This window comes from Mesoplodon mirus (genome assembly GCF_964341445.2).
Source record: "Mesoplodon mirus genome assembly, chromosome: 7".
In the NCBI taxonomy this organism is placed as follows: domain Eukaryota; kingdom Metazoa; phylum Chordata; class Mammalia; order Artiodactyla; family Ziphiidae; genus Mesoplodon; species Mesoplodon mirus.
This window is the reverse complement of record NC_138983.1, coordinates 81,726,172-81,743,741: the sequence shown is the minus strand read 5'-3', so window position 1 is coordinate 81,743,741 and position 17,570 is coordinate 81,726,172. Positions and strand designations below refer to the sequence as shown.

The following is a 17,570-nucleotide window of genomic DNA, read 5'->3' as shown; positions in this document are numbered from 1 at the left end:
TCGGCAGGTGGACTCTCGACCACTGCGCCACCAGGGAAGCCCTCACGGTGTGTTTTAGCTTCAACTTCCCTCGTCCGTCTCTGGGGAAGGTAGTTGGTAATCTTTATGTGTGCATTTGTAAGCCTTGCCAGGCTCACTTAAACGCCAGTGTGGTTGTTATTAAGAGGAAATACAGGGGCTTCCCTGGTGACGAGGTGGGTGACAGTCCGCCTGCCGATGCAGGGGACGCGGGTTCGTGACCCAGTCCGGGAAGATCCCACATGCCGCGGTGCGGCTGGGTCTGTGGGCCATGGCTGCCGAGCCTGCGCATCTGGAGCCTGTGCTCCGCAATGGGAGAGGCCACAACAGTGAGAGGCCCGCGTACCGCAAAAAAAAAAAATAATAAAAAAATAAAGGAAATACAGGAATCGTGGGTGGGAGCACCACAGGCCGGCTCTATCTATGGCTGCTGTGAGCACCCTCTAAGTCCATGGCTCAGAGCCCCCTCAAGGGCGGGCCCCCCTCCAGGGGTCTAGGTCTACACATGGGGTGCGGAAGGCTCTCCATCAAATGCAACGTTGGTAAGGGCCCGAAAGTAGCTGCCAGGCCTCGGCCTCCACAGAGCAGGTACCCGAGAGGCCGGGAAAGAGAGCTGGGCCCAGAACCCCCTCCCTCTCGGTCTGATGTGGCCAGACTGCTTGTTCTGAGTGGCCCGGACATTCCCACCTCAAGGTGCACTGTGGGCCTTTGCCCTGTGATTTTTCAGATGTCAGGCCTCAGTACTCCCACAGGGACACGTTTATTGGGGCATAAATGTCAAGCAATCCGTAGACAGGACAAGAGCTAGCTTGTTTTGTTTTTTGTTTTTTTTTTTTTGCTGTACGCGGGCTTCTCACTGTTGTGGCCTCTCCCGTTGTGGAGCACAGGCTCCGGAAGTGCAGGCTCAGTGGCCATGGCCCACGGGCCCAGCCGCTCCGCAGCATGTGGGATCTTCCCAGACCGGGGCACGAACCTGTGTCCCCTGCATCGGCAGGCGGACTGTCAACCACTGCACCACCAGGGAAGCCCCACTAGCTTGTTTTGATAGATCAAAATGGAAGTGACAAGGAGAAGGATGCAATTTCTTTTCCTTTTTTAAAAATAAATTTTATTTATTTATTAATTTATTTTTGGCTGCGTTGGGTCTTTGTTGCGGTGCATAGGCTTATTGCGGCACCTTCTCTTGTTGCGGAGCCTGGGCTCTAAGCACACGGGCTTCAGTAGTTGTGGCACGAGTGCTCAGTAGTTGTGGCGCACAGGCTTACATGCTCCACGGCAGGTGGGATCTTCCCGGACCAGGGCTCGATCCCGTGTCCCCTGCACTGGCAGGCGGATCCCTAACCCCTGTGCCACCAGGGAAGTCCTGGGTGCAATTTCTTTGTTCTCCTAAGGTAAGGTTGCCAGATTTAGGGGAGGAAAAAAGGATGTTCACTTAAAATAGGATTTCAGATAATGAATAATATTTCAGTGCAAATGTGTCCCATGCAATATTTGGGACACACACTACAACGAAATTCTAAAATTCAAATTTAACTGGGTGTCCTTACTTTATCTGGCAACCCCACCCGAAGAGAGTTCCTAAACTTCAGTCATTCATATACCACTTTCACTATTTTTCCCATGTCTCTTGGCTAGTCCCACTATAATTTCTTAGCGTTTTTCGTAGAAGCAGCTCCCTTTTTAAACTTAAAAACGTGCATTAAATTAAAAATAACTGTTATAAGAGTAAATAGAGACTCAGTGTCTTAAATAAAAATAATCCCTCCAAAAGAAGAAATACAGGAAATTCCCTGTTTACAATCAGACCAGGTTGCGGGCATCACGCTAAAAAAAAAAAAAAAAAAAGATTGGGGGGAGGTGGTGGGCATGCCCAGGTAATGGAGTTCGGGCGTGCTGATATGGCCACCAGATGGCGCTCACAGCCTTTGGTCTTGGTTTGTATCCTTGGAAATCTTGTCATTATTACTCTGGTAGAATTAACAGAACCGTCAAGGTCTCACAAGTTTTCTGACTCGTTTCATACACCATCATGGTTCAGAGTCTAGGACATTTGGGGCAGTTACACTTACTTTTTCCCTGGGGCACCTGAGACATTATTGGGGGGGGTCTATGCTAGAAGTTGCGGGGACACAGGCCACTCTGACCCCCACTCTCCCCAAGGCTATACTTTTGCATGTTTGTGCTTTGGAAACTTTGAGTGAAAAAATTCTTTCACATCTTACTTTTCTCTGTTGGGGGTAAATACAACTTTTCCATAAAAGGTCCTTGGAACACTGAAAGTGTTTGTAAGCTCTTCTCAGCTTAATGCTTTTATTTGCATGATACCAGAGATAGAACACACAGAGACAAACTTCCAGAAGGGAAAACATACATTCCCCTCTAAGACTCCAGTGGTTTTGACAGATTGAAAATATTTCAATCTGAGTGTCAGAGTTTTAGGATTTTGGATTGCTGGAAAACTCCAAAGAGTCTTCAAACCTCTTTGATACTTTTACTATCAAAGTAAATATCCATATTGTTTGTAATGGCATAAATTCCAAGATGTTTAATGTCTGTTAAGCTGTGTAATAAAATGGGCACTGAATCATAAGAAAGTTAAGAGTGCTAGGAGGAGTGATTCTTTCAGGATGATAATTTGGTTTCTAATTAGCACAGGCGTATAAGAGCACATGGAGGTAAGAATTTTCTAGTGATACTGTAGCAGATCGAAGATCTCTGAGAGCAAATCATTATGCACACACCTTCGGGGACCAGGGAAAACACATAAAGTAATCAGAACCATAAATCAACCTGCCATGTGGCTTACACTTCTGGTGGAATGCTCTGCAGGCAGTAGAATAGTTAAGAAACTAAAATGTCAGTGGTTGAAACTCGATTTGAGTTCAAACCGATGGAGCCTCTGGTTCATATATGCCTTGCTATAAAATATTCTTCTTCAGTTATAAGTGAAGCTCCAGTGGTAGGGGAGGCAAGAGCATGATGCATCAGTGTAATTATTTCTAGATAATTTCTTTGTAAAAAAACATTTTTTCCCCAAGATATCGGCAGCCACTTTAAATAATACTCAAATTGGGACCGGCTGATATTCAAAGATATGTGGAAATTATATAATATTCTATGTCAAATATATTTCAATTATTTAAAAAATGGTATGTGGGGAATTCCCTGGCAGTCCAGTGGTTAGGACTCTGTGCTTCCACTGCTGGAGGCCTGGGTTTGATCCCTGGTCAGGGAACTAAGATCCTGCAAGCCGCGTGGTATGGCCAAAAATAAAAAAGGTATGTGGGAATAATTCAGCCTCATCCATGTACCTGAAAAAGACATGTCATTTTCTCAGGAAACCTCTGAAATGGGAGAATAACTGAAAGGAATATTTCAGCAAAATTGGGTTCAGTTCAAGAAAAAGATGCTCATTAATGTGTCAGCTACCTGTCAAGGTAGCTGTTTGCACTAATAATTCCTACAGGACCTGTTACTTTCATTGTTTTTTCAAAACCAGGTTTGAAGGAGAGTCATTAGTTCATTTAAATATTAGAGCATGTATTTGTTGACTTGTTTTTTCTGTCTCCCTCACTAGAGCATAACAGGGGGAAGGATCATGTCTGTCTTGTTCTCTGCTGAATTCTCAGAGCCTGGAAGAGGGCATGGCATGGGATAGGCCCCCCAAAATATTTCTTTGGATTAATGGACGGATGGGTGGATGGATGAATAAAGAACAGACAAACAGACACGGTCCTAACAGAGTTCTAGAAGGTTACTGGGCCCAACCTTTGCCTTCATGGAGCTTACAGTTTCCTGCTAGAATCTCCTAGGTTCACCATACACAATCTGTGTCCTTTCTAGAGCACCATTTCTAGGATTGAAACTGTGTACCTAGAATCGGTTACCGAGGGAAAGACAGTAAACAGAGAACAAGAGAACAAAGGGCCCCAAGCATTGACTATGGTTTTTTTTTTCCTCTCTCCTTTTTTAAAATGTTTATTTATTTATATTTTTCTTATTAGTCACCCATTTTATACACATCAGTGTATACATGTAAATCCCAATCTCTCAATTCATCATACCACCACCACCACCCCCTGCCGCTTTCTCCCCTTGGTGTCCATACGTTTGTTCTCTACATGTGTGTCTCCATTTCTGCTCTGCAAACTGGTTCATCTTTACCATTTTTCTAGGTTCCACATATATGCGTTAATATAGGATATTTGTTCTTCTCTTTCTGACTTACTTCACTCTGTATGGCAGTCTCTAGATGCATCCACGTCTCTACAAATGACCCAATTTTGTTCCTTTTCATGGCTGAGTAATATTCCATTGTACATATGTACCATTTCCTCTTTAACCATTCGTCTGTTGATGGGCATTTAGGTTGCTTCCATGATCTGGCTATTGTAAATAGTACTGCAATGAACACTGGGGTGCATGTGGCTTTTTGAATTATGGTTTTCTCTGGGTATATGCCCAGTAGTGGGATTGCTGGGTCCTATGGTAATTCTATTTTTCGTTTTGTAAGGAACCTCCATACTGTTCTCCATCGTGGCTGTATCAATTTACATTCCCACCAACAGTGCAAGACGGTCCCCTTTTCTCCACACCTTCTCCAGCATTTGTTGTTTGTAGATTTTCTGATGATGCCCATTCTAACTGGTGTGAGGTGATACCTCATTGCAGTTTTGATTTGCATTTCTCTAATAATTAATGATGTTGAGCAGCTTTTCATGTGCTTCTTGGCCAGCGGTATATCTTCTTTGGAGAAACGTCTATTTAGGTCTTCTGCACATTTTTGGATTGGGTTGTTTGTTTTTTTAATATTGAGCTGCATGAGCTCTTTATATATTTTGGATATTAATCATTTGTCAGTTGCTTCCTTTGCAAATATTTTCCCCCAGTCTGAGGGTTGTCTTTTCATCCTGTTTATGGTTTCCTTTGCTGTGCAAAAGCTTTGAAGTTTCATTAGGTCCCATTTGTTTATTTTTGTATTTATCTCCATTACTCTAGGAAGTGGATCAAAAAATATCTTGCTGTGATTTATGTCAAAGAGTGTTCTTCCTATGTTTTCCTCTAAGAATTTTAGAGTGTCTGGTCTTACATTTAGGTCTCTAATCCGTTTTGAGTTTATTTTTGTGTATGGCGTTAGGGAGTGTTCTAATTTCATTCTTTTACATGTAGCTGTCCAGTTTTCCCAGCACCACTTATTGAAGAGACTGTCTTTTCTCCACTGTATATCCTTGACTCCTTTGTCATAGATTAGTTGACCATAGGTGTGTGGGTTTATCTCTGGGCTTTCTATTCTGTTCCATTGACCTATATTTCTGTTTTTGTGCCAGTACCACATTGTCTTGATTACTGTGGCTTTGTAGTATAGGCTGAAGTTAGGGAGTCTGATTCCTCCAGCTCCGTTTTTTTCCCTCAAGACTGCTTTGGCTATTCGGGGTCTTTTGTGTCTCCACACAAATTTTAAGCTTTTCTATTCTAGTTCTCTAAAAAATGCCATTGGTAATTTGATAGGGATTGCATTGAATCTGTAGATTGCTTTGGGTAGTAGAGTCATTTTCACAATATTGATGCTTCCAATCCAAGAACATGGTATATCTCTCCATCTGTTGCTATCATCTTTAATTGCTTTCATCAGTGTCTTACAGTTTTCTGCATACAGGTCTTTGTCTCCCTAGGTAGGTTTATTCCTAGCTATTGTATTTTTTGGTTGCAGTGGTACATGAGAGTGTTTCCTTAATTTCTCTTTCAGATTTTTCATCATTAGTGTATAGGAATGCAAGAGATTTCTGTGCATTCATTTTGTGTCCTGCAACTTTACCAAGTTCATTGATTAGCTCTAGTAGATTTCTGGTGGCATCTTTAGGATTCTCTCTGTAGAGTATCCTGTCATCTGCAAACAGTGACAGTTTTACTTCTTCTTTTTCAATTTGGATACCTTTTATTGCTTTTTCTTCACTGATTGCTGTGGCTAGGACTTCCAAAACTATGTTGAAGAATAGTAGTGAGAGTGGACATCCTTGTCTTGTTCCTGATCTTAGAGGAAATGCTTTCAGTTTTTCACCATTGAGAATGATGTTTGCTGTGCCTTTGTCATATATGGCCTTTACTATGGTGAAGTAGGTTCCCTCTATGCCCACTTTCTGGAGAGTTTATATCATAAATCAGAGTTGAATTTTGTCAAAAGCTTTTTCTGCATCCATTGAGATGATCATATGGTTTTTCTTTTTCAATTTGTTAATATGGTGTATCACATTGATTGATTTGCATATATTGAAGAATCCTTGCCTCTTTGGGATAAATCCCACTTGATCATGGTGTATGATCCTTTTAATGTGTTGTTGGATTCTGTTTGCTAGTATTTTGTTGAGGATTTTTGCATCTATATTCATCAGTGATATTGGTCTGTAATTTTCTTTTTTTGTAGTATCTTTGTCTGGTTTTGGTATCAGGGTGATGGTGGCCTCAGAGAATGAGTTTGGGAGTGTTCCTTCCTCTGCAATTTTTTGGAAGAGTTTGAGAAAGATGGGTGTTAGCTCGTCTCTAAATGTTTGATAGCATTCACCTGTGAAGCCTTCTGGTCCTGGACTTCTGTTTATTGGAAGATTTTTAATCACAGTTTCAATTTCATTACTTGTGATTGGTCTGTTCATATTTTCTATTTCTTCCTGGTTCAGACTTGAAAGGTTATAACTTTCTAAGAATTTGTTCATGTCTTCCAGGTTGTCCATTTTATTGGCATAGAGTTGCTTGTAGTTGTCTCTTAGGATGCTTTGTATTTCTGCGGTGTCTGTTGTAACTTCTTTTTCCTTTCTAATTTTATTGATTTGAGTCCTCTCCCTCTTTTTCTTGATGAGTCTGGCTAATGGTTTATCAATTTTGTTTAACTTCTCAAAGAACCAGCTTTTAGTTTTATTGATCTTTGCTATTGGTTTCTTTGTTTCTATTTCATTTATTTCTGCTCTGATCTTTATGATTTCTTTCCTTCTGCTAACTTTGGGTTTTGTTTGTTCTTCTTTCTCTAGTTCCTTTAGGTGTAACGTTAGATTGTTTATTTGAGATTTTTCTTGTTTCTTGAGGTAGGCTTGTATAGCTATGAACTTCCCTCTTAGAACTATGGGATGCTTTTGCTGCATCCCATAGGTTTTGGATCGTCATGTTTTCATTGTCATTTGTCTCAAGGTATTTTTTGATTTCCTCTTTGATTTCTTCAGTGATCTCTTGGTTATTTAGTAACGTACTGTTTAGCCTCTATGTGTTTGTGTTTTTTACAGGTTTTTCCCTGTAATTCATTTCTAATCTCATAGCGTTGTGGTCAGAAAAGATGCTTGATATGATTTTAATTTTCTTAAATTTCCTGAGGCTTGATTTGTGACCCAAAACGTGATCTATCCTGGAAAATGTTCCATGCGCACTTGAGAAGAAAGTGTAATCTGCTGTTTTAGGATGGAATGTCCTACAAATATCAATTAAATCTATCTGGTCTATTGTGTCATTTAAAGCTTGTGTTTCCTTATTAATTTTCTCTTTGGATGATCTGTCCATTGGTGTAAGTGAGGTGTTAAAGTCCCCCACTATTATTGTGTTACTGTTGATTTCCTCTTTTAGAGCTGTTAGCGATTGCCTTTTGTATTGAGGTGTTCCTATGTTGGGTGCATATATATTTATAATTGTTATATCTTCCTCTTGGATTGATCCCTTGATCATTACGTAGTGTCCTTCCTTGTCTCTTGTAACATTCTTTATTTTAAAGTGTATTTTACCTGATATGAGTATTGCTACTCCAGCTTTCCTTTGATTTCCATTTGCATGGAATATCTTTTTCCATCCCCTCACTTTCAGTCTGTATGTGTCCCTAGGTCTGAAGTGGGTCGCCTGGAGACAGCATATAGATGGGTCTTGTTTTTGTATCCTTTCAGCAACCCTGTGTCTTTTGGTTAGAGCATTTGATCCATTCACGTTTAAGGTAATTATCGATATGTATGTTTCTATGACCATTTTCTTAATTGTTTTGGGTTTGTTTTTGTAGGTCCTTTTCTTCTCTTGTGTTTCCCACTTAGAGAAGTTCCTTTAACATTTGTTATAGAGCTGGTTTGGTGGTGCTCAATTCTCTTAGCTTTTGCTTGTCTGTCAAGCTTTTGATTTGTCCATCGAATCTCAATGAGATCCTTGCTGGGTAGAGTAATCTTGGTTGTACGTTCTTCCCTTTCATCACTTTAAGTATATCATGCCACTCCCTTCTGGTTGGTAGAGTTTCTGCTGAGAAATCAGCTGTTAACCTTCTGGGAGTTCCCTTGTATGTTATTTGTCATTTTTCCCTTGCTGCTGTCAATAATTTTTCTTTAATTTTTGCCAAGTTGATTACTATGTGTCTCGGTGTGTTTCTCCTTGGGTTTCTCCTGTATGGGACTCTCTGTGCTTCCTGGACTTGGGTGGCTATTTCCTTTCCGATGTTAGGGAAGTTTTTGACTATAATCTCTTCAATATCTTCTCGGGTCCTTTCTCTCTCTCTTCTCCTTCTGGGACCCGTACAATGTGAACGTTGTTGTGTTTAATGTTGTCCCAGAGGTCTCTTAAGCTGTCTTCATTTCTTTTCATTCTTTTTTCTTTATTCTGTTCCGCAGCAGTGAATTCCACCATTCTGTCTTCCAGGTCACTTATCCGTTCTTTTGCCTCAGTTATTCTATTGATTCCTTCTAGTGTGGTTTTTTTTTTTCAGTTATTGTATTGTTCATCTCTGTTTGTTTGTTCTTGAATTCTTCTAGATCTTTGTTAAACATTTCTTGCATCTTCTCGATCTTTGCCTCCATTCTTTTTCTGAGGTCCAGCATCATCTTCACTATCATTATTCTGAATTCTTTTTCTGGAAGGTTGCCTATCTCCATTTCATTTAGTTGTTTTCTGGGGTTTTACCTTGTTCTTTCATCTGTTACATAGCCCTCTGCCTTTTCATCTTTTCTGTCTTTCTGTGAATATTGTTTTTGTTCCACAAGCTGCAGGATTGTAGTTCTTCTTGTTGCTGCTGTCTGCCCTCTGGTGGATGAGGCTATCTAAGAGGCTTGTGGAAGTTTCCTGATAGGAGGGACTGGTGGTGGGTAGAGCTGGCTGTGGCATTGGTAGGCAGAGCTCAGTAAAACTTTAATCTGCTTGTCTGCTGATGGGTGGGTCTGGGTTCCCTCCCTGTTAGTTGTTTGGCCTGAAGTGACCCAACACTGGAGCCTACCCGGGCTCTTTGGTGGGGATAATGGCATAGTCTGGGAGGGCTCATGCCAAGGAATACTTCCCAGAACTTCTGCTGCCAGTGTCCTTGTCCCTTGGTGAGCCACAGCTGCCCCCTGCCTCTGCAGGAGACCCACCAACACTAGCAGGTAGGTCTGGTTCAGTCTCCTATGGGGTCACTGCTCCTTCCCCTGGGTCCCAATGCACACACTACTTTGTGTGTGCCCTCCAAGAGTGGAATCGCTCTTTCCCCCAGTCCTGCCAAAGTCCTGCAATCAAATCCCACTAGCCTTCAAAGTCTAAGTCTCTAGGAATTCCTCCTCCCATTGCCGGACCCCCAGGTTGGGAAGCCCGACGTGGGGCTCAGAACCTTCACTCCAGTGGGTGGACTTCTGTGGTATAAGTGTTCTCCAGTTTGTGAGTCACCCACACAGCAGTGATGGGATTTGATTTCATTGGGATTGCGCCCCTCCTACTGTCTCTTTGCGCCTTCTCCTTTGTCTTTGCACGTGGGGTATCTTTTTTGGTGAGTTCCAGTGTCTTCCTGTCGATGATTGTTCAGCAGTTAGTTGTGATTCCAGTGTTCTCGAAAGAGGGAGTGACAGCATGTCCTTCTACTCCGTCATGTTGAACCAAATCTGACTACGGTTTTAAGCAGAATTATGCACTGAGGCCAAAATTCATCAATTTCCAATTGCTTTTTTATCAACGTTGTTGAGATATAATTTATGTACCAGATCAGTGGCCAATTTTAAAGTAGTTCTTTAAAACTTAAGAAAATTTTTTTTTTTCTTTTGGATTTAGTTTCAGGAGGAAGGAAGTTGACTGGTAAATCCAGACATTCTGGGTGGAGAATTTTTGGTGAAATTCCCTATAAATGAACCAGCAGCTGCCTTCAGGGTTTGATAAAGGCCTCAGTGTTTGGAACACTGTGGGGTTCCTTCTCCCCATCTCCAGCTCTTTCTGGCTGGGTCCGGGTGGGTGTGAGAAGTGGTCACTGAAGCGACAGGAGTTGGGTGGAAATGCAAAGTGGGTGTGAAAGCATGAGGTGTACAAGGTGGCAGAGCTGAGCCCAAATCACATCACTGTCTCTCACTTGCTGTGCAAGCTGTAACAAGCTCCTGGGCATCGCTGAGCGTGCCTCAGTCTCCTCATCTGTAGAATGGCATGTGTCAGAAGACTGAGGTTTAAATAGCTAATGAGGGGACTTCCCTCATGGTGCAGTGGTTAAGAATCCCCCTGCCAATGCAGGGGACAGGAGCTCGAGCCCTGGTCCAGGAAGATCCCACATGCTGTGGAGAAACTATGCCCGTGGGCCACAACTACTGAGCCTACACTCTAGAGTCCGTGAGCCACAGCTACTGAAGTCCTCATGCTGCAACTACTGAAGCCCACGTGCCTAGAGCCCATGCTCTGCAGCAAGAGAAGCCACTGAAATGAGAAGCCCATGCACCACAGTGAAGAGTAGACCCTGCTCACTGCAACTAGAGAAAGCCCGTGCACAGCAACGAAGACCCAATGCAGCCATAAATAAATAAATAAAATAAATAAATAAATAAATAAATAAATAAATAAATAAGCTAATGCACCCAAAGCACCTGCACCGGGGCCTGAACATGGTAGGCACTTAATCAAATCTAATATTGTTCTTACAAGGCTAGAAACTTGCCAACCCTGCACTCCCTGGAACTGTACTCCTCACCATGCTGTGCTCACTGCCCATTTCTAACTACCCGGGTGGCTCCCCCCAGGCTCTACCTGAGAGCTGTCACCCTGTGTTGTGACCCCAAGGCCCCGACCCACTTGTCTCTGAGCCCTACCTGGTTTTTCAAGCTCTGGATCTCTCTCTGTTGGGCATCGTCCTCTTCATGCAGAACCTGAAACTTGGGCGGGATCACCCTCTCCTTCTGCCTGGAGGCAGCTGTTTCCAACAGCTTCTGGCTCAGGTTGGCCACTTGGTTCTGCAGGCTTGCTATCACGGTGTCTTTGTATTTAGATTCAAGTTCAAAATCGGAGAGACGGCTGACTTCTTTTCCCAGCAGCAGAATTATTTCATCCTGGGTGGAGGCCAGATGGGAAATTTACTAGGTGTGGGTCTGGGTGTAAGGCTGAGCCCATTTAAAGAAAGACAGGAAAAATATGGTATCATTCTTTGGGAAGGTGAGGGCAGGCAGGGAGGGAAAAAGCAGACTTTCAAGGCTATCTCTGTCACTTCGAAAATCTCATAGAGACAAGAATTGGGTTAAAATGAGGTAACTGTATATAGACTCCTGTAATGGATGTCTATACCTCACAGGTACGGAAACTTTCCTTTCCCCGAGAATTAGACTTTCATATTAAGAACAACCATCCCACTTGGGAACTTTTGTTGCTAGAAAGTTTACTTAGAGTGTTTTCATTTATAATATATAGCCTAGCACACTGGGGACCTAGGAAAGGTAGTTAGGAAAACAACATTCTGTTTGACCACATTCTGCCTATAATGAGGGTTATTTGTTTTAAGTTAAAACATTCTTAACTATTTGTTTTCCCTTTCCTCTCTTCTAATATTTCCTGCCTCTTTTGGCTATTCATGTATGAATTTTTTCCAGGTAACTCAATCTGGAAAGTAAATGAGACAGGAATACTGATTTATTTGCATGGGCTCATGTCAACTTTCGGCTGGAAAAACAAAATTGCTGGTAGACTGTACCCACAGGTATAATTAACCCTGTCCTCCATCTCTCCAGTGATAAAGCTCTGCAGCCAAAGAATTGGTTAGGTTTTCCAAAAAAGGAAAAAAAAATTCCCCCAAACTTCTCACCAGACGTTATCAATAAAATGTCAGAAAAACTGAAGAAGAAGAAGAAGAAAAAATTCCCCAGAGGCCTTTTCCAAAGCAGTCACGGGAGGAGGTAAATGGGCAATTTCTGGGCCAGCTCATTCCCAGGAGAGCCGTCCAGTCAGCCTCACGACCTGCTAGCTCCGTGACCTGGGGAAGGACAGGGTCTCGCTCATGAGAAAGCCTGTCTGACATTGCCAGCTGCTGCCAGGGGCCTTCCTTTGGGTCCTTGTGAAAGTTGGTGGCAAAACTTCAAGAGAGAGCATCAGACATATTCCCTACTCCTGGGCAGTTTCCCCTGTTTCACCCTGTTATGATCAGCCAGGTGCTTATTCATTTCTCATGCAACAAACATTCATCGGGCAGCAACTAAGTGCCAGGCCCCGTGCCAGTGCTGGAATATAAGAAGTTTGCAGAGGGCAGTGGACAGCTGTGGGTTCTGCTTTCCTGGTGAGGGTCCCCTTGCCCTTCTGGAGGGAGCGTTCCTCCTTCCATGGGGTCTGGGTAGGATTGTCAGTCATGTGCCCTGCTCCTTCCTGTCCCACCTCCCCATGTGCATGTGGCCCAAGCTGGTCAATCAGAGATTTCACACATCGATTACAGAGGGAGAGCATCTTGCCTTCTTTTGGATCATAAACTTTAAATATGTAGGCTTGTTTGCCTGAGTTTGTCTTTTCTGACACACAAAGCCAGCGTCATGTAGAAAGCCAGACTCTGAGGGAAACAGAGGGGAGAGGTTGGTAGTGAGGAGGTGTTCTGATGACATTATTCAAGCTCCTGGATCTAGCCATACCTGAAGCTAGTGGTCCTTTAAATTTTCCAATAAGTTGAGCTAATCGATGCTCCCCCTCAAGCTAATTTGTTTATTGTCACTTGAAGGAGTCCTGGCAAGTTAGGGTAGAAATGGCTTATAAAGAGAAAGAATTCTTTCTATTATAAATAGAAAAAATGATAAATGGCTTATAAAAATTTTCTAAAAATAGAAAAAATTATAGTGGTTGCACTATATTTCCAAGTTAAAATTGAGGCAGGTTGAAAAATGGCAACAAATACTTTGCAGTTTTGCCATCCAGTCTATTTCCCCACCCTCTAGTCTGGGCTGGCCCCATGACTTGCTTTAACCAACGGAATGGAGTGGAAGTGATGCTGCATGATCTCCAGGCAAGTTCTTACAGGCTGTGCAGCTTCTGCTCTGGCCCCCTGGGAACCCCGAGACCACCGTGCTGTGATGAAAAACCACATGCACAAAGGGGCGCACCAGTCCAGGCATCCTGGCTGAGGCCCTAGATGTGGGAAGGAGGCCAATGGAGACCGACCACCAAACTGGCCAAGCCAGCGGCTGACTGAGGCCGCATGAGTGAGGCCAGGGGACGCGAGCAAAGGAACCTTCCAGGTCAACCCATAGATTCTGGGGAATAATGAATTGCTGTTTGAAGCCGCTAAGTTTTGGGATGGCTTGTTACACAGCGATAAATACAGAATCTGAGCGTGGCTTCTCGCCTTTCTGCAACATTTTTCAGAGTCTGGTCCCAGGATGCCTGGGTTGGAACCCCCTGCCTCCTGAAGGTTTGGATTTCCGTGTCTGACAAGAACCCCAGGTAGGTCTCCTCCTCACAAACTCTGAGAATTGCTGCAGGAGCAGGCCCTGGCCCTGAAGGAAAGCGAGATATTATAGACTGCTTCTTTTAGAGTAACTTTCGAGTCGTGTCTAAGTGGGGAGAAATTGACCTGGGCCCTTCCCAGGATGGCTTGAATCCACCTGTTCTGCTTGCATCCCTGCTTTAAACCTCTCTGGTTCTTTAACGAGTCTCTTGGCCCAGGCCTCCCTGACTTCAGGGCTCAATTCCTCCTGCTAGGAACGTGTTTTTGCATCACTGTTCCATCACTGAAGGTTGACCAAGTGATTACTGTGTGGGAGTTAGAAGTACCCGCTGAGAAGCTAACCAGACCTCGCTTTGAATCCTAACACTGCTCCTTGCACTGGGCAGCCGTGAACACATCACTGAACCTCTCTGAGCTTCAGTTTCCTCATCTGCAAAGTGAGGCTGATAAAATCTATTTTGAAGTTGGTGAAGATTAACGAGCTAATAAATGTCAAGTGCACAGGACATGGCCCAGCACACAGTAGGTGCTCAGTACCTTGTAGTTGTAGATGTTATTTGGGATAAAATGAGCAGTGGCCAAACCTGGCTGAATGTCTTGGGAGGAAGAGGTGGTTTCTTGGAAGTAGGAAAAAGGGACAGTCCTTGAGACACAGAGAACAAGAGGCAGTGGCAATCTCTCCATGGTCCCTCTTGCTGCTGTAGCTCTGTGCTTCCCCAAGACCCCTCACCTTATCGTGCTGGGCCAGGTCCTGGTCCACAAAAATTTCTCTGTAGGGCTCTGCCCCAGGAATTTCCTCGGCCACTGATTGTTCCGACAGTTCCGCCGCGTTGGTCCACACTAACACACAAGATCAACAGAGAATGCAGAGGAGACTGTGAGTTTCCCCAAAGTCTTAAAGAATATTTTCAGATTAACCTTCACATTCATGAGACTTATGCACTGAAAGCATTACAGGAGGACTGGAAAGGGTAAGAGCTGCCTCATTTCTCTTCCCCAGCGTTAACTGCACTGATGCACTGTGGTGTGCCTCTTTCCAGACTTTTTTCTATGCTGCATAAGAGCTGATGACCTTGGGCAAGTCATTTGCTCTTTCTAAGCCTTCGTTTCCACATACATAATTCAGGATCCCTGATAGTCTCTGTTATAAAGGGCTATCTGGAGATTAAATAGAATAATGATATAGAGCAGAGGTTGGCAAACTATGGCCCTGCGGCCAAATCTGGCCTTCTGCCTATGTTTGTAAATAAAGTTTTATTGCAACACAGCCACAGTGATTCATTTACATATTATTTATGGCTGCTTTCCAGCTACAAAGGCAGAGCTGAGTAGTTGCAGCAGAGACCATGTGACCCACAAGTCCTAAAGTATTTACTATCTGGCTCTTTACAGGAAAAGTTTGCTGACCCCTCATGTAGCGCATTTAGCGCTAAACATTAGCTATATTTTTTATTGCAGTCATATCTTGTCAAAAAACAAAAATGCATTTACATGACAGAGATTCTTATCCAGCTTACTTTTCAGCTAACAATATCAAAAACATCTCCCCATGTCAGTATTTGTAGCTGTACTTGGTTCTTTTCCAGGGTAGCATTGTGGTCCATTGTCCAAGTGTGCCAAACGTGTTTAACTAGGATCCACTTGATAGACATTTAAGCTTTCCTATATTTTTTCTTATTTACCCCAGTATTACAAGGCCTTTTTATATGACTTTCAGGGATTATGGCATTGTGTTTGGGGACCCCACTCTGTATCACATCAGACATCTCGCAATTCACTCACATCAACACTGAATACATTTCTTTTTATTGGTGTAGAAACGTTTGTAAAGATTTCTATAATTCTACGTGTGAGATCACTTGGGCCCAAGCAGCATATTTTAAATTTCCAAGTGACTATGGTTTCTGGACAGTCACTGCACATTCTTATCTTCTTGTGAAGTGAGAAACTGAACAAATTGTTTTCAGTGGTGATGAAACTTTAATGAGTATTAACATTAATGATGAATGAAGCACACACTGTCATGTTTGTGGACATTCATCATTTATTCATTTTGCTTCTGTATTTTTTATTTATGCATTTTAGAGTCAAAGATTCCTGCCCCCCAGCCAGGTCTCAAACCTCTTTGTGGACCCCAGAACCTCTAGTGGACATAGCTGATGGCCTGTGGTGCCCAGAGAATGCACAGCCTTGCGTGTTGAATGAGCAGCCCTGGCCACAGTGTTTCCTGGGGCACGAGGAACAGAAGGGCCTGGAACTTCAGCAGCTGCCCATTTTCTCTCCCTCCACCTCCCCAACTAGGTCCATGATTAGAAAACTTTTATTTGAAGCTCACTGCCCCCATCTGACTCTCTTGGATCCTGAGCAGCTAAGTCCTAACTGACTATAGCAGCAGTGCCTGATAGAGAACTAAGGGAGCTACAGAATGCAATTTTCAATTTTCTAGTAGTCACGTTAAAAAGGTAAAAAGAAGAGAGGAACTTTTAATGATCAATTTTATTTAACCCAATACATTAAAAAGCATCATTTCAACACGTGATCGACAAAAAATATGGAGATATTTTATATTCTTTTTCTGCGAGGCATGAAGCCTTTGAAATCTGGGGTTTATTTTACACTGATTGTGTATCTCAATTTGGAAACTGAATTTTCAGGAGGAAGACTTGATCTGTTTTCAGATTCCTCAAGAAATCGGCTCCCACTGGAGGAAGGTACTGCCTGGCCTGTGTCCCCAGGGAGGGCCTCGGGGTCTGACCCTAACTGGGCCCCTGTCCAGGCTCAGCTTAGAGTTCTGGCATCTGATGCCATCTCTAGGGGTGACTCCGGCTGCCTCTGCAACCCTGTCGTGGCTGTCTTGAGGGACGCTTCCCCGCAAGATGATGGCCGGAGGGGGGACTTCATAAAACTTACAGAACAGGCTGATCGATGGGGTCCCTTTATTAGGGAAGGTGTGTTTACCGAAAGTCTTTGTGGGGCTAGAATTTGCTCTGAGACTCGCTTTCCTTACACCCAGGCAGGGAGGTGCTGGAGCAGTTACCCCTCACCTGCCCCAAACTTCTTTACCGGCTACTGTTATTTATCAGAAAGAACCTAAGGGCCATGTATGACCAAACCGGCTTAACTCTAGCTGCCGGATCCTTCGGAGGTCCCAGTGGGGAGAAGCCCCAGGGAGGGTCGGGAGGGCTGGGGCGGTGGGAAGGCGGATATGGGGACGCAGGCACTTTAAGAATTTTCGGGCATGAGCTGTTGGCCAAAGGGCAGGGAAGTTACTTTAAGATTTTAACAACCCCCAGCTGTCCTGGTGCGCTCCAATAATCACCATTCTGCAGCAGGGTCAGTATGTGTGCACCTTAACTGTGTCTTTCAGACATTGTAAGTTGTAAATAAAAGTTAAATAACAATCATGGTTAGGTAATAACTTAATTTTTAAATTTTAATATTTAAAATTTAAATATTAAAATTATTAAAATATTAAAATTTAAATATTAAAATATTAAATATTTTAATATTAACTGAATGTTCGCTATGCACCTGGCGCTGTGCTCAGCACTTACACGCAGGATACGATTTCGTCTTCATAACAACCCAGTGAGATAGGCATTATTATTCCCATCTCCATTTTATACGTGAGAGATATGAGGCACAGAGACGTCAAGTCACCTGCTCAAGGACACACAGCTGGTAAGTGGTAGAGTCAAGGGATGAACCTAAGTTTGTTGGATTCAGAGCCTATGCTTTTAACCACTATGCAGTCAATGTATTGAAGTGGGAAGATGTTTATGATATATTACTGAATTTTAAAAATCAGGTAGGGAATTCCTTGGCAGTCCAGTGGTTAGGATTCTGTGCTTCCACTGCAGGGGGCACAGGTTCCATCCCTGGCTGGGGAACAAAGATCCTGCAAGCTGAGCGGCAC

At 43.2% G+C, this 17,570-nt stretch overlaps 2 protein-coding genes across 2 annotated transcripts in view; one reads left to right on the top strand and one right to left on the bottom strand.

The window, feature by feature from the left end:
* The window catches only part of LOC309808830 (forkhead-associated domain-containing protein 1-like), a gene marked incomplete at both ends in the record, with an annotated part of 1,104,685 nt that overhangs the window by 255,821 nt on the left and 831,294 nt on the right, over nucleotides 1–17,570 (top strand). The window lies entirely within an intron of this gene.
* The window catches only part of LOC309808006 (forkhead-associated domain-containing protein 1-like), a gene marked incomplete at both ends in the record, with an annotated part of 84,571 nt that overhangs the window by 27,947 nt on the left and 39,054 nt on the right, over nucleotides 1–17,570 (bottom strand). Inside the window, 2 exons of the mRNA XM_082628015.1 lie at nucleotides 11,052–11,288; nucleotides 14,385–14,494. Of these exons, the coding sequence (XP_082484141.1) occupies nucleotides 11,052–11,288; nucleotides 14,385–14,494 (347 nt within the window). The remainder of the gene's footprint in view (nucleotides 1–11,051; nucleotides 11,289–14,384; nucleotides 14,495–17,570) is intronic.